The following is a 15,777-nucleotide window of genomic DNA, read 5'->3' on the forward strand; positions in this document are numbered from 1 at the left end:
TTGTGGTCCTCTAAAAAAAACAATTTTAAATAGTTAAAAGAATTAATATCCACTCTTAATGAAACTTTAAGATGCATGTTCAGTTACTTTTATAAAACTGAATATATGATTAATGAAATAAATGGACACTTGACACAGCAAATTACAATTAACATAAATAGAGGCTGATTAAACAAGAAACAAACAATTTGTCTAAGCAATCAAGTGGGATCCCATCATTTTTAGAAGTCCTTGTGGTAGATTTACTTATTTGTAGTTAATTTTTGCAGCCTTGACAATGATCCCTGCCTTAAACTACAAGGTTAATAACAGTATTTAAGCTTCTGAAGTTTCTTTTTTTAATACTTCAAGGAAAAAACAAGCAGATATATGCCTAGCTGATTTGTTCATTATATTTTGAAAGAACTGATGTCTGTTTAATTAGAGTACAATCTGGTATCTGAAGGCAGATTTGTATGGATCTAAATTGCTAACTTAGATTACCAATTAATGCATGCATAGAAATGAGAACAACACCATGAAGTAAACACTTCTGTCTTTTAGGAATTTCAGAAGTTTCAAGCTAATCACGGTGGTTTATAAAACATCAAAGGCATCCTCTTATGTAAGGAAAGCCTGTTCGAGCTTGAATTTCAGTTTTGCCTGCTTGAGGTAAAGTTGTGCATATGCATAACAAATGCAGGTGATTGACAGCAGCACTTGGGCATAAACCGTCTGATGTTCAGGTACTAGGTCTGTTCTCCCTTGAGAGGAGACTCAAAATGGGTATCCTCACCTAAAAAAAAATAGGTAAACTGACAAAAGCAGCTCATCTTTATGAAACAGAATACACCATGAGAATAATTTTGGGAGATAAATTACCAGCAACAGTGTGTTTGGAGAAAAGTAATTTCAAGGAGTTATTAGCAGGAACAAAAATCCATTGGGGAAAAAAAGGTTTATTTATCAAGAAATAGTAATAAACTGTCAAGTCCGGGAATGATCGTCACAGAATGCAGCTAAATGTTTCTATTTCTTGAGTGCCTTATGGCATCACCCATAAGCTTCAGTAGAAAAAGTAAGCTGTTAAGAAATTAATCTCATGATTCAATGGAAAAAAACTTTGTTTAAGGTCAAAGGTTCACTTTGCCTTGTCGCCTTGTGATTGTACTACAGGCATGGCGCATATAGTGTAGCACAGTAATAAAAATAACTTCAAAAAAAATAAATGACTTCATTCGCGCTAATATGATATAGGGCACCATAAAATAGCCCATGATGCACCAGCTAATATTGATGTGAGATGGGGTTCACTCCCTTGTCGGTATCACACTGTATTCTGATGATCATTTGTGAACAGTGAGGGTCGCAGTTTACTCTGTCACTTCAAATCAGCACTTGCTCAAAGAAATGAAAGTGTGCATAAAACCAGTGGACTCATTAAAAAAGTTGAGCTGACTCAAAGGTTGCATTGCTTACTTGCTCTACTCTTTTTTCCCAGATACTGCACAGATCAGTGATTATGCAAATCAGAACACAATTACGTTTTATTGACGTTGTGTCCATGCCATTGCTTCTTGATTTGCAGGTGTGCAACAGCAGGCAGTGTTATCAGATGCCGCGCTAAATCATCAAAGTCAGCGAGATCGAACATATAAAACTACGAAATGTGCCCCTGTAGACACGGGTGGGAACAGACCGAGATGAGACAAAGATGTATTCATTGACCGTGATGGATGCGAAGCTTGAAAAAGTAAGTTTAAGAATGAAATGACTGACAAAAAAAGGAATGAATGACCTTGGCTGGAGGACACATATCAAACAGTAAGAGCCAGACATCTGAATGGTCCACAAAGACTTTCCAAAAAAAACCTCGATTTATATATTTGACCTTATCAGGCTGTGCAGAGCTGATATTTCTCACCAGCCCGGCTGTGAGCTGCCTTGCCGTTTGCCCTATCTGCTAGTCCAAAATACCAACCGGGCCTGGTCCCTGCCTCTGCGCTGTCATCAGCTACCTTGAATTATGAAGCGATAGCTGCGTCTGATACCTCAAAGGATATTCTCACTAACGTCTGCTGCTGTGGCTGCTTGTGGAGTTGCGTGTGAGATTTATCTCGCACTCGCTGGGTGTAGCTATGACAAACCCGTATGGGAAAGAAAAGGGACAATTGACGGTGAGGGCGAGATTATAAAGCTGCCGCTGCGCTTACCCCGCGCACGCTGTTTCCACTGGAGGGGTGTTTCAAGGGGAGGCTAAACTGTTTTAAGGATTCAGAATGTCTACCTTTGTTTTACCTTGACACATAAGGGATTAAGAGTTAGCAAGGACCAACTGGAGCTACCGCTTTGAAGCTGCATGCCGGTGACCTTGTCCCTTAACCTTCAAAATACTGCACTGTTTGGTGGGCAAAGTTTGAAAAAACTCCTCAATTTGGCTCTTGGCGCGGTTGTATGACACTGACACACAAATGATGCAAGATTACTGTATGAACACATTCAATAAAGTTGCGTAATAATATAAACACGACATCACACACTTAATAAAGTTATATTATGCAAGGACAAAATCATCAATTAATTATTTTAGTCTCCTACAGTGATAAAATACAGCTGATGAATGAAGAAGGTGACACATAGTAAAACACTGACTGGTTAAGCTGCATTTAAACCAATCGAACATCAGTAGATGGGATCAGCCACAGACTGATTTATAAATGGGTCAAGGGGTGGGATTGCTCAATCATTTTTGAAAGCTTTATAGCTTAGATTTAATGTTCACATCTACCAGTATATTATGAGAACACCATCGATGTTAAAGTTATTTAACCTGCTCTCTCAAGATCAAACTCACAGTTTGGTTCACATGGGGTTATGATTAGAAAGTGCCCTTGCTGGTTCCCAGTTTGATCAAACTTAATCTTTCCCTGGATTTAGTTTTATTGTTACAACAGTAGGAATGTCATTAAGAAAAAAAAAAAAAAAAAAAAAAAAGGAGCAAGTGCTTCTTCCATTTTCTTTGGCTCAACTTTCAACACCTGGCCATTCTTTACTGTGTGTTGATGTTGATGACTGAACTGAGGAGCTCATATCACAAGCGGGTGAGTCTTGGATGTGATGCAAAAGTCTTGGATGCTAAAGCATTAAGTATATAGGCTCCAAACTATTTCTCTGCTTTCTGGCAGATTTAGAATTTTGTCATGGTATGGTTGTGAGTCGCATCCTCTGATGAGAGCAAGATGACTTATTGCGACTCCAGCTGAACTTTTTATTAGACACACCTAGATTACACTATATGAGACTTAAGAAGGCTTTTGCATGCACCAGATGAACCATAGGTTTCTTTGTATGTTTAGTAAAGGGATCGGCTTTAAGATCAGAGATGCCGGAGAAAGAGAGCGAGAGAGAGAGAGAGACAACAAAGGCAAGAAAGATAAAGAGTACTCACAGCACTCCAAGAACTGTTTTAGCCTTTCAAACACTGCGTTCAGGAAACCCTGAAAAGGAAGAGATGAAGAACGGGTGAGATAAAGTTTAATCTCTCTGACATTTCTGCAGTTGAATCACTCCCGACTGCTTCATAAGTATTACCCAGATGCAGATATAGGAACAAAAGGATAACTTTGACTGTGTATCTGTGTGTGTGTGTGTATCTGGATGCGTGGGCACACTTGCCTCCTTACTCAGGAGTATGAATAAAAGTGCCAGCTACACAGCGCAAAAGACAATCAATTTTCAGTAGAACAGTGTAGCAGCGGCTTAGCATGGGAAATTAGGTGATAGATGGAGACGCAATCTGTTTAGTTCTGCATTAATGTTCAGCGATGAGGTCAACAGAAGAGTCATTAATCACACATCCAGTCACCAACTAAAACTCATGAGAGTTAGTGAAGAAAGAGAGGCTCTTCTTCAAGAGGAGGACGGCGGAGAGGGTGGGAGATGATGGAGAGCACAGTTAACAGCAGGCACAACAGCATTAGTGAGCCTAATGGGATGGAGATGGGATTCAGAACAAAGCAAAAAGGAGAGGGGGATAAAATAAAAGATGAGAGGAATACACATACGGAGGAGAAATCATAAAATTGCAAAAGGGAGGGCAGAAAAGAAATTCTCAAGTAAATCGCTCGTAACAAAACACCCAAAGAGGAAGACAGGTGGGATAGTAAGAAGTAAGCAAAAGAGACTGAAATGGTTCACAAAGCATGTAAAAAATTGAAGATTGGTGGGAATCAAAGCCGAGTGTCGGCAGTGGATTGGAGAGAAGTTTTCAAACTGTGAACACGGTTAATAAAAACACCCTCGTTGGATTTGACAGGAGATCTTTGTGAAAAAGCAGCACGTGGCACAGATGTAGTTAGATTAATGGCAGTCTGTACAGATGACATGAACATACTGCATTTATCAAGTAAAGGTGTCTTTTTTTTCCCTTTATTACATTTTATTTTCAATGGCGTTATGGCCCATGACTGTAGTGGCTTTTTTGTGCAGCACCTTCTACTGTTCCCCCAGTTCAGACGTGGGAGTGTAAAAGCCCAGAGGAAATGAAGAAAAGAATCATTTAACCATGAGTCCACACAAAAGTGGTTGGCTGCTCGCTTTGTGTACCAGATTAGGTGGGCTTTGTGGTTTGTCCTTTTCTGAACTGGAATCAGACAGTGTCCCTGTTTGACAGGCAAGAAAACTATTTGCATTGGGTAGCTGTACTAATGTTTTTTTTTTTTTTTTTCGTAAGGTGTCTGTACTTTGAGTCTTCATTTTTCTGACACATTTCAACATAAGTTATAGCACTTTCTCCTCAAACTGTAAAAACTGGCAACTGGCATTCAGCCTCTATGATGACGATTCTGTTCGGGCAAAAGGATCAGCAAAGGTAGCAAAGGTGAAATGCACCGAAGCTGCAGAGATTGACAAATTTAAGAACGATTAGGTTACATGAATAATACATAAAACCGAGAACTCTTAGACACTTTCCAAAATTCAGAAAAGGAAAACCAGTTTCAGAACTACGGTAGCAGTTGAATCAAAGTCCAATCACGAAGCTCTTCTCAACGCTGACAATCATACTCTGTGGTTGTCTCAATACAAGTAATTTTAACTTTTTCCACCCACCGCATTTAATTTATTAAAGGCAAGTCATAAATTATGTGCACAGCGTCTATCTACACACTGCCCTGTGCGTACTGCAGACCGAGGATCCGAGCTCGCTGTGTGCCACACACGCTCCAGTTCACTGTTAATGAGTGAATCAGTCATACTTTAATCATGTTTAGCCTCGCTGGTGTGTGTGAGCTCTGCTTTATCATGAACCATGAAGCACGGCTCCAAGTTACCTGCTGAGCAGTTAAACTAATGAGCAGCATCCTTTTAACTCTGCTGGTCTAAATGTCTCTGGTGATTAGGTTTGCTGGTGTTGTATAAACTATCTTTCACCTCCTCTTGATATTTTGTACTAACTACTTTTCGCCTCATTTCTTGATGATGATTTCCATTCTGCCAGACCTTCTTCCGAGTACGAGTACTCTGCAATATCAGACCTGAAACCTGATCCTGCTATCAGTGCATCCCTACTTACGTTTCGGATGAAAATGATCTATTAAACTTAGTACTCTGACCTCAATATGTTGTACTTGCTTGAGAAAAAAGTCAGGACAAAAAGTAATTCGGCTGCAAACTTAAGTTTTCAAATTCCGTCTCTTTGAAAGCTGACAGTATCTTTCATTTGCAGAGTCGCGATGTTCCAACTCGGTGCTGTTCTCCAGCACTGCTGCCACGGCGGTGATTAGACCCTCACATCTCCACAGCGCCGTGTGTGAGGGGCCTCATTGTATCCTGCCGCTGTTCTCTCACTGGAGACCCGAGTGTGACTGCCATGAACTTTTGCCACGGGGCTGCAACACACTTGCAGACTTCAAGAAAGCATTTCCAAACAAAGACAGACGCTTGTCCTTTGAAAAAGTTGAATTTGAACAGACTGCTCACCAAGATGCTAACGTGTACGTAAAGGCTTTGCCTTTGTGTAGCAGTCCGTTGTCTTTGTAGTCCAAAGAGCATTGTGAGAATAAACCAGCCAACCATTTATGTTGCACTGTGAAGAAATACATTTGAAGACAATGAAGTGCCTAAAGCTCAAAAATGACAGAGTCCAAGGCAAAGTAAGACTAGGGCAACATTTGCACTGTTTACGCAACATTTTCTCCTGAAAATGCAAAACCCATGTTGTATTTTAGATGTCCGTTTACATGACAATGGTGCGCAGAGTCACTGAAAACAGAACTTTTTCAAAACGGCTCCAAGGTGGAACTTTGCGAAAATGCCCTGACGACGTTGCCGTGTAGACAGAGGAAAAAAAGAGCTTTTCAGAAACACTGCCACTTCACATGTTCAAATTTAGAACAACTTATCTTCTCTTTATTTTGAATCAAGGTCAAGAGTTAAAAAAAAAAAAAAAAACAGCACTTCAGATAATCTGCGAGCTCAAGAAGATTTTATTCCTCCAGAAACTGAAAAATAGCTTTGTCAGGCTACATTTTGTATGTTAATGAATGAAACACAGCTGTTAATGTTATTCCTTAGTGTATTTATTGGAGATAAAGAGGCGCTTGACCTTCTTATAATGCTTTTAAGTGCCTGTTATATTGCTGCTGCTTTGTACTCAGGCAGAAATGTCTCCTGGAATGGGATCTAGTTAACCAAGTGGGCTTCTACTACAGTAAGTTCAGGCTGTTCACAGTGGTGGTACTTGGAGAGCTCATTATTTTCTCACTTGTTACACATTGTAAAATGTTTGAGAGCACTTGCTTTAATTAAAACAAAGATGAAATGTATTTCATTAAGTTCGTTTTTAATAAAGGCTCCTTTCTACATTTCCTAACAGAAACCCTCCAACAACCAAATGCAAGCTACATTTTGCTTTAATATTACAGATGTTTCAACAGAAACAATTAAATGAAAGCTGATAAGTCATAGACATCTTCAAAAGAAAATAAACTGGAAAAAAAAGACCAGAAAAATTTTAAATTTAAAACAAAAAGAAGAACTTGAGATTTAATGCCAATACTGGCTTGGTGGTGAATGATTGTTTTTGTAAAGTAACCCCAATTAATAGAGAGGCAAAAGGTAAGAGGTTTATTAAAACTCACAATCAGAAACTTTCATATTACCACCAGAAAATACACTGACTGAAGGCAAACTACACAACTGCATGGTAAAGACTCCAGGACCCTGTCACAGGACATTTCCAATTGAAAACAGAAAACTCCTGTTGCGTTTTGGGTGCTTCTCTAGCGGAAATGTACATTCATCACACCATAATCTGAACCACATATGGAGATATTGTTTTTTTCAAACGAAAACAATGACTGAGTCAAAAGTGGAAAGTGGCAGTCGGTGTGAGGGTATTCTGTGTTTTCCAGATGATGGACTGGTTACAAGTCTGTGGTGAACCCCGTCTTTACCTAATGTGAGTTTGGAACAGTCCCTGCACCCCTCTGAGCTGGATAAAGCAGTATAGAAGACTGATGAACGGGTGATCCGAAAGAAGTATGAGGCTTCCACTCGAGGTATGTGTCAGTGGGTGCGATCACGGCGAGTTCTCTAACTCACCAGAAACTGAATAATAGAAAAGATGATAAACAGCAACGACAAGCTAAAACAGTGAACTCGGAAAAGAAAATAACATACACATCTATGAAATATTAACTTCAAATTACTGCAACAATGCGCTGGAGTGCGTGATGACAGCTCAGAGCAAATTACATTTTAATGAGAGCATTTTGACCATCATACAACCTTCTGCCTTCGTGTTAAAAAGCCGTCTCATTAGTGAAACAGAGCTTAGTAAACATTATGCTTTCTGTCATGGAAAGTTCTCCCTATATCTCAGCTAGCAGACACGAACAAAGCATTAAAAGCAGAAGATAATACAAATCCTGCAATAGAAACCAACTGTGAGGGGCAGACCGCAGGAGAGTTACTGACTAAGAAAAGTTATGCAACTTCAAGACTTTTTGACCCTGTTTGGAGCTTTACAAACAACTTCGAGAAAGCGGGAGTTAAGGAACTAATTATGTTTTTCCTCCTCTGTGAATCGTTTTCACATAAATTTATTGCATTTCTTAACAATCCTGCTATATTTTTTTGTCTTACAGCCACACTTTACAAATAAGCAGCAAACCTGAGTGAAAGCAAATCAAAGGTAAAAGCATCAAGCACAAATTTAAACTATAGCTTTCCGTGTTTAAACGTTCTATCTATCTAGGCTGAGAAACAGCTGACTAAGGGTTAAGAAAGCCAAGGGTGAAACTTTGTTCCAAGTTTCAAGGTTATTACTTCAATATTTACTGCTCTGGCCCACTCAAGATGAAATTGGGCTGTTTGCAGCCCCTGAACGACAATGTGTTTACACCCCTGGTTGAGACAGGGTTCACCCTGGACAGGCCCTCACAGAGCAAACTCAGAGTGACGGTCTCCAATACCAACAGGCCCATGGGCAAATCTGAGTCACCAATGAGCCTCAAACACACGTATTTGGACAGTGGGAGGAGTACCTGGAGGAAACCGATAGAAAGAATAATCAAACTCCGCATAAAAAGGCCCCCAAATGTGTAGAAAGTAATCGCAGATGGGGTTCCCCCCCGCCCCATTATTCATATCAAATCTCTTTCGGTCCTGATTAAGTATATGTCAGACACTGACGAACTTTTGTTGTCAAAGGTCACCATCACATGAAGCTCATGAGAAAAAGCTGTAAACTTGTATTTTTCTATAGAACAAAATGTTAACATTTGTTTCTAGACTTTAGATCTAATCACGGACAGAAGTCTTGCAGCTGTCGTGACATTTTAAATAAACCCTTGCTATATGCTGTTTTTGCCATTTGCATATGGAAAATGTCAGTAGAAAGTGAATCCAATCAGCCAGTCAGGAGCAATTAGCTTAACTGCATGTTAAGTAGTACCTGACAGCCTGACAGCCTAAAAGCAGCGCCCTTAAAAGTTCACACGTTTCAAAAGTCTGCCCTGCAGGATAATTTCATCGTAAGTGTATTCAATCACTGGCTTTTATAAAAGAGCGGACTGAATAAAATTTGCATCCTCAGCAAAGTCGACATCATTTTTCCCATCATTTTTCCACTGGACTTCCGGCTGGCACACACTACAGGATTATTCAAACCTTCACCCATTTAGAGACCTCATACTCTCAGTACATGGTGTGCACGACGGAGCAGTCCGCAGAGTGAAAGTTTCAATATTCCAGATCTTGTGTCGTCAAACGTGACTTTGAATGGTTTTCATTCCTTCATCTCTGCTGCTCTGGCCATAACTCCCAGGTATCCCGGTGTTTTCATTCATCTCCACTATTAACAACTATCAAGAACATTCATTCCCTTGGTTCATTCATTCGCTTCGCATAACTGACCCGAGACAAAATAAATTTCCTCTGATACCAAGTTGTTTTATTAATTACTCAGACGATATTAACTCTCTGTAGCTCCTGAACTGCTTCCTTTTTTGTTCACGAGGAGTTTTTTTTTTTTTTTCCTTCTCTCGTAATAATTAATAGTGGAAAGAAAACATCGGGATCCCCGAGAGGAGAGGCAGAAATGAAAGAATTAAAACTGTTCAGGGTGAGGGTCAGAATGGAGGAAACACGTCCGGCAGCGATACGATTATTGAAGATTAACGACTCACTTTCGGCACTACTGAGCATAGGAGCTCCAACTTTTCCATGTTTCACTGTCCAGCTGAGGTGGGGATTTTTAAAGGCAGCGCCAGCAACAACTTGGTGAGTAGGTACTGCCCAGCGAATCAGGGTGGGAACATGAGGCTGGACAGGCTGGCAATCCAAACATGACAATGCACAAGCTGTGTGTTCAGGTCCTCTCGGAGCAGCCCACACTACAGGATTTATAGTCACAAACACTAAAAAAAAAAAAACAGTCTGCTCATCCTGTAGTGTGTACCTGTCTTAAAGGACCTATATCATGCAAAATCTATTTTTTTTTTAAGGTTTTGAGCATGCCACAAAGTTGAGCTCCCTTTCAAACCACCCCCAAAATGTTATTTGCCTTCATCCACGCATGTCTGAGTAATCTCTTTCAGTCTGCTGCTCTTTACGGCAGCCCCTCCCTTCGGGTAGAAAACAGCTCGTTTGAAATTCTTCAAACCCAAGTACGTCACAAAGTTGAACTCCTCCCACCACTCGTCTCCCACCCCACCCCCACGCAGACAACAGGCGCACTCTCCTCTGACCAGCAGCAGCTGATTCCCATTTTCCACTGAGGAAGCCAGTATGTGTGGCATGAGTTAAAAGTATTGATGATATTTTTTTAAATGATTCCATTAACTCTGAGCCAGAAGGAAACCCAAGCTCTCCTATCAAGGTGCGTGAGATTTTTTTTTTTTTTTCAAACCAGATTTTGACTGAAGTCCTCGCTGCATTCAGACTTTCCTCAAACTGTGGGTGAAAGATGAGCTCAAAGAGAACTCTTTGAACCGAGACGAGGCTTAAAGCATTTTCAATCATCACAACCAGCCGTATTTTGCACACAGTGATTCAACTCCTTTTTTTCCTGCCAAGCCGAAGCAGACGCTCGGGACTCACCATCACCTCCATATTGTGTTGGGGCTCTTGAAATCCATGGACAGTCAACTTACGAAGCACTTAGGGGGCAAAAACAAACATAATCAGCATGCGTGACTCACCGCAAATCAAATATAAGTTCTACTCTTACACAAAAAGTAGATCAGAGTTGAATAAGTACACAATCATGACAATATAATAATTTATTGAATCATATGTCATTTCAATTTTAATGACTATGGCTTCTGGTTTAGAAAAAAAAAATAGGAAAACAACTCATGTGAAACATTTGGACATTCTGAGATGCATAACTTTCCTATTGTGATTTATATTCTGAAATCAAAGCAAAAAGGTCCTGAAATATTTCAGGTTTTGAGTGATAAAACAAAACTATACTTAAATTTTCAGCTTTGAATAAAAATATTTAACATTTTGGGTCACAAATGTGTACATTTGTAATCTGTAATCCAAGCACAGTGTGTTCAAAGAAAATGCACATTTAATCCTCACAAATCTACATTTTAAATACTGAAACCCATGACACCATAATTTTCCCTTCATTTGCAAAAATCACACAGCACTTCACTGTGCTTCATTACTGCACAGATCACTGCACTCTGCATGAGAACACGAGCCACGGCGTGCTTGCGTGTTGTTACCTTTAAGGGAGAGCAGCGTTCTCTCCAGTGAGCTGAGCGCTGCCGCCTCATCTTGGGCATAAATCTGCTGGAGGAAGCAGTCGGTGTGATGGCTCCACAGAGAGCACGCAAAGCTGTAGATGCCCGACGCCAGCTGCCAACACACACACACACACAAACAGTGCAGTCAGTCACACGCAGATAACATTATTTGAGTCTGTGCGGGCGTTCTCAGCCAGCCATTCTCGACAACACAGGGAAATAAGCGAAAACGCATTTGAACAGACTGATTAACAGACTGCATCTATAACATAAAAAGGATCGTGGTGGTCAATGTCAGGAGTCTCTGGTATACTTCACCTACAAATGATCTTCCAATTACAGTCAGCGCCATAACAATATTTTGGCCCGAAACCAATTACTTTTTTTTTTTTTTTTGGTGTTGTTATTCTCCTACAGAGGCCAAACGAGATCATCAAAAGGTAGACACTTCCATCAACTACGCAGGGCTCAGTCAATGCTTGCAGTAGAGCAAGAAACACAAGTCTGTTCAGACAAAATAATGAGTTTGGGAGTATGCTCTGGTTGTGTAATTGTGTTTGAAAAAAGAAAAAGAAAAAAAGAAAGGAATAAACAGAGAAATTGGCTTCATTAAATCTCAAAATATTCGACAACAGTTGCTCAATATTGGGAGAATTTCACAGTGACAGTGCCGAAAGCAATATATGTGCACTATTAACAGTGATTATCAAATAAACATTGGGGCAAACAGCATAATAAATTATGCTGTGAACAGATCAAATGATAATACTCGATCTGAAAGGAGCTCAGCATCTCTTTACAAAAAGAACGGTGTTTTGTAGGCAAGACTGAAGAATCAACCGGACGGAGAACCGGTGGTTAAGTTAGTGACGTGCGCCTTCTGTCAGAGAAATCCCTGCTTTGACAGCACAGCATCGGCTTTGATATATTCTTTACAGAAACTGCAAGATGCACAATTTCCTTCTTCGAAGAGTCTTCTCAAGAGCTTGCCACTTTTCATTTCTGAGATCCCGACTTAATCCACGGCATGAAACCCAAAAGTGACGAGCCCAGTTTAGGAAACCATCTTTTTTTTCCTTTTGATTTCCTGCTGCCTTTGTTTTCACTTCATCACCTTGTTTGTGACTGAGCTCAGATGTGTCAATATTTTTTCCCCCCCAATGGGATATAATTTAATTTCAAAGGCAGACTGAAAACAACTTGAAAGGTCTAAAAAAAATGAGGTGTAATACAAATGATCTCATGCAATGAGTGTGTACACAGAAAAGTTATCCTTCAACTCAAGCATTTGCATATTAACCCACACAGAACGACAGCTGCTGCCGCTAGCATTCCTAGCTGGCTCGCCACACTCAGGCCATGTTATTTGACGTGATTTACCCTTAGACACTGTGATCCAGTCTGAGGGGATAAAACAATGACTTTGCACGATGTGACTCTACCTGACACGGCAAAGCCAAAACCTTCAGGATATTAATGGAATGCATTAAGTCTGAAAACTGTCCTTTCTCAGCTTATTCACTTATCGTAATTAAAATTTTTTGTTGAGTCAACAGAGAAATCAGTCACAGGAACATCCTTAGTGGTAATCAGTCTGACTGATTAGTGTAATCTGAGCTTTCAAGCTCCGCTTCTCCCTCCTCCACGGAGGGAAAATCATTCAGCGGAATGCACATTTGTGTGTGCAGGACTGAAGTGAAACAAAGACACAGGTTTTGTTATTATTGTGATAATCATTTAGACAATTTGTCTTAATGTCAAACAGTTCATTGTCAACAGACGGCAATGAGGTCAAGAGCCATCAGTTCTACCTCCAGCGTTTTGTGTACAATCTGTAAAAGGGGGGGGGGGGGTGCTGACACCTAGTTTCCGAATTAGCCTCACTTCACTGAGCCTCACCTCACACCAAAGATAGTGCCGGGCTGTCACGCTTGTAAACAAAACAGATAAACAGATATGAGCCTGAAGATCAACTCCATCACATAACAGACTGCTGCTGTCTTTTACTGGCAAAAAAGAAAAAAAAAAAAATCAAAGGGTTATGAGAAGATACAAACATCAAACTACGGATAACAATTATAGGTTCAACAGCTTCTTTTTTTTAAAAATAACTCAAAGGGAGTCTTGTCAGAGAGTTTAAAAGACATATTGAGGTTATTTCATGTGAAATATGTGAACTTCCGCAGTAAAACTGGCTCTTTAATTAATCTACAACAAACATGGAGTAAAATTAGTGAGATCCTTGAAGCAACAACGCTGCAATGAACACACTTCTGACGACTCGGAATATGAAAATAACAAGATACAACAAAGATAAAAAGAAAAAAAAAAGGAGCACATCACCGAAGTTCAACACCACTTCAATGTAACACAGTTGAGCATTTTTTTGTAACAGATTATAAACGACCGACTACTCAGACCTGCTGCTCGCTTCTCCGCACTATCTCATATTAACGTTCTTGTGAAAGCTTGGAACTTATAATCCTCATCCTGACTCCAGGCGGCACGCTGCACCGACGATGTTGATGACGAAAACTGATGGGATCCCCGATAACAGCAGAACTTCAAAACAAACGACAGATTCAATCCGCTCTGCTTATGACAAAGTGGTTAAGGGCAGAGATGAAACTGCTTGTTTGTGTTGCTGGCGACTGAAAGACCATCGTTATTCCAAATATTGCATTTGTAAAAATTGTTGCCGAGTCATTTAAGAGAGCCACACAATGGCATGAAGAACCAATTATTTTTCACCCCCTGTGGTCTGCCTGCTTGTCTGAGAAAGTACTGGCGTTGCAGGACCTGTGTGAGTGCTTCTTTACACAACTGCAAACAAAGAGAACAGGAGAGGCAGAGCTTCTGCATCTGCTGGCTGATTCTCATTTTCTTGTTGCTGCTAAAGCACCCCGACGATGTGGTTCATTTTAGCTGACGTCTTTATGAAAAACCACCCTGTAGACCAGGAGAGTCCTATCCTGGCACATGATCATTGTTTATCTGCATCACCAATCAATACGTACCAGAAATCTCTGAAACCTTACATGAAATCACTCATTCATTTCTCCATAATCGACTGTGGTGTGCTGAACTAATTCCAGCTCACTATGCAGAGGTACAGATAGCACCACCTATGACCAATTTTAGAGCCTCCAATCATGCTCAAATGCCTTTTTTCTCCTTCTTCTGTCCTTACCACTGTCAATTTGTCTTTCTCTTGACACCGTTTCATTCATTACATCACGCCGTCTTGTGCGAGACCTCCTCCTGTCGCCTTTATCCTTTTGTTGCTTCAATCACTTCTTCACTGACCCACAAATTCAATCCCCTTCATCTGTCGGCTCTTTGTCAAGCGGAAAATACAGCAGGCGGCCCGACCCTCAACAAGTGAGCCAGTAAAACAAGAGGCCAGTTAATGAAGTGCTATGAGCACATCATCGCCTGCGATGTAGCAAACACTCTTCCAACGGTTGCAGCAGCTGTTGAGGACTGGAGGTATGGCTGGAAAAGACATGCTCTTCTGCACATGCAAAACTGTGCTCGTCCTCAAAAAGTCAAATTTGTGATGGGTAAGAAAAGTTGATGTTGGGATAAATGCATTTAAAAAGATTGATCATTAAGTTAAAAGTCATTGAGGGCTTAATTTTTTCAGTCTACACATGATTAAAGGCTTAAGCACATGAAAGAGGAGAAAGTCGTGGATGTGTCCTTCAGTAACTAAGTCATACATTTAATGGGATCCAGACTATCTTTATTTATTGTTTTGCCTCGGGACACCGTGATTTTGGTCTAAAGAGAGCTGTTCTCTGTCTCTGCTCCACGTCTGTCTCTCTTCGCTGTACTGCTGAGTCTACACCTTCATTTTATTGGTCTGTCGGATCACCACATCCAAATCCATTTCCCCTCTTCAGAGCTGTGCTTTCACTCAGGTCTTGTGTTCTTATACTTATCTGATATTAAAAAACAACCCATGCAGTGTTATTCAAAACCCTGCCAGCACTGAAAATTGATTTTTTTTTTTTTTTTTTTTTTTAAGGACAAATCAAGCTTGTTGTGCTTCTTTCGAAACTGCAATACCAAAGAAAAATCGTATTTGTTCGGAGTTTGATAAGAAAGAAATGAGTAAAGAGCTATTGTTTTTTGGGTGACGTGGCAGCATTTTCTCCTGCATCAGTCAGTTTTGCTTTGATGCTGCCATTTATTGGAAAACTTGTTTAGGAAGGATTTATGCAGAAAATACTGACAGTGGGAAGCAAAGACATTTAGGTTATAAAATCTTCTATGAGCTGATGATAACTAATTGAATATGGCCAATCTCATCAGATTGTAGTGTTTACATGATGCTATTTTAATCAGATCGGCATTTAATATGATAACAGCACGACTTTGGTTTCATAGTACCTCATTTGTTCAGATCTGTGCCGTACATCACAAGATAACCACTTAAGGTGCAAATGTAAATGAAGCTCTTAAGACAAAAGAGCAACCCTGCATTTTAGGTGGGACCAGATGTGTGGAAGGCAAAAAGTTTATAGAGAGGACT

At 40.2% G+C, this 15,777-nt stretch overlaps 1 protein-coding gene across 3 annotated transcripts in view; it reads right to left on the bottom strand.

Moving 5' to 3' along the window:
* The window catches only part of ipo11 (importin 11), a 140,544-nt gene that overhangs the window by 112,246 nt on the left and 12,521 nt on the right, over window positions 1-15,777 (bottom strand). For all 3 annotated transcript variants that reach the window (XM_030104711.1, XM_030104710.1, XM_030104712.1), the window contains exons 6-8: window positions 11,220-11,352; window positions 10,582-10,640; window positions 3,428-3,476 (exon numbers count right to left, since the gene is read on the bottom strand). In XM_030104711.1, coding sequence (XP_029960571.1) covers window positions 3,428-3,476; window positions 10,582-10,640; window positions 11,220-11,352 — 241 coding nt within the window. The remainder of the gene's footprint in view (window positions 1-3,427; window positions 3,477-10,581; window positions 10,641-11,219; window positions 11,353-15,777) is intronic.

This window comes from Salarias fasciatus, chromosome 12, assembly GCF_902148845.1.
Source record: "Salarias fasciatus chromosome 12, fSalaFa1.1, whole genome shotgun sequence".
Taxonomy (NCBI): Eukaryota; Metazoa; Chordata; class Actinopteri; order Blenniiformes; family Blenniidae; genus Salarias; species Salarias fasciatus.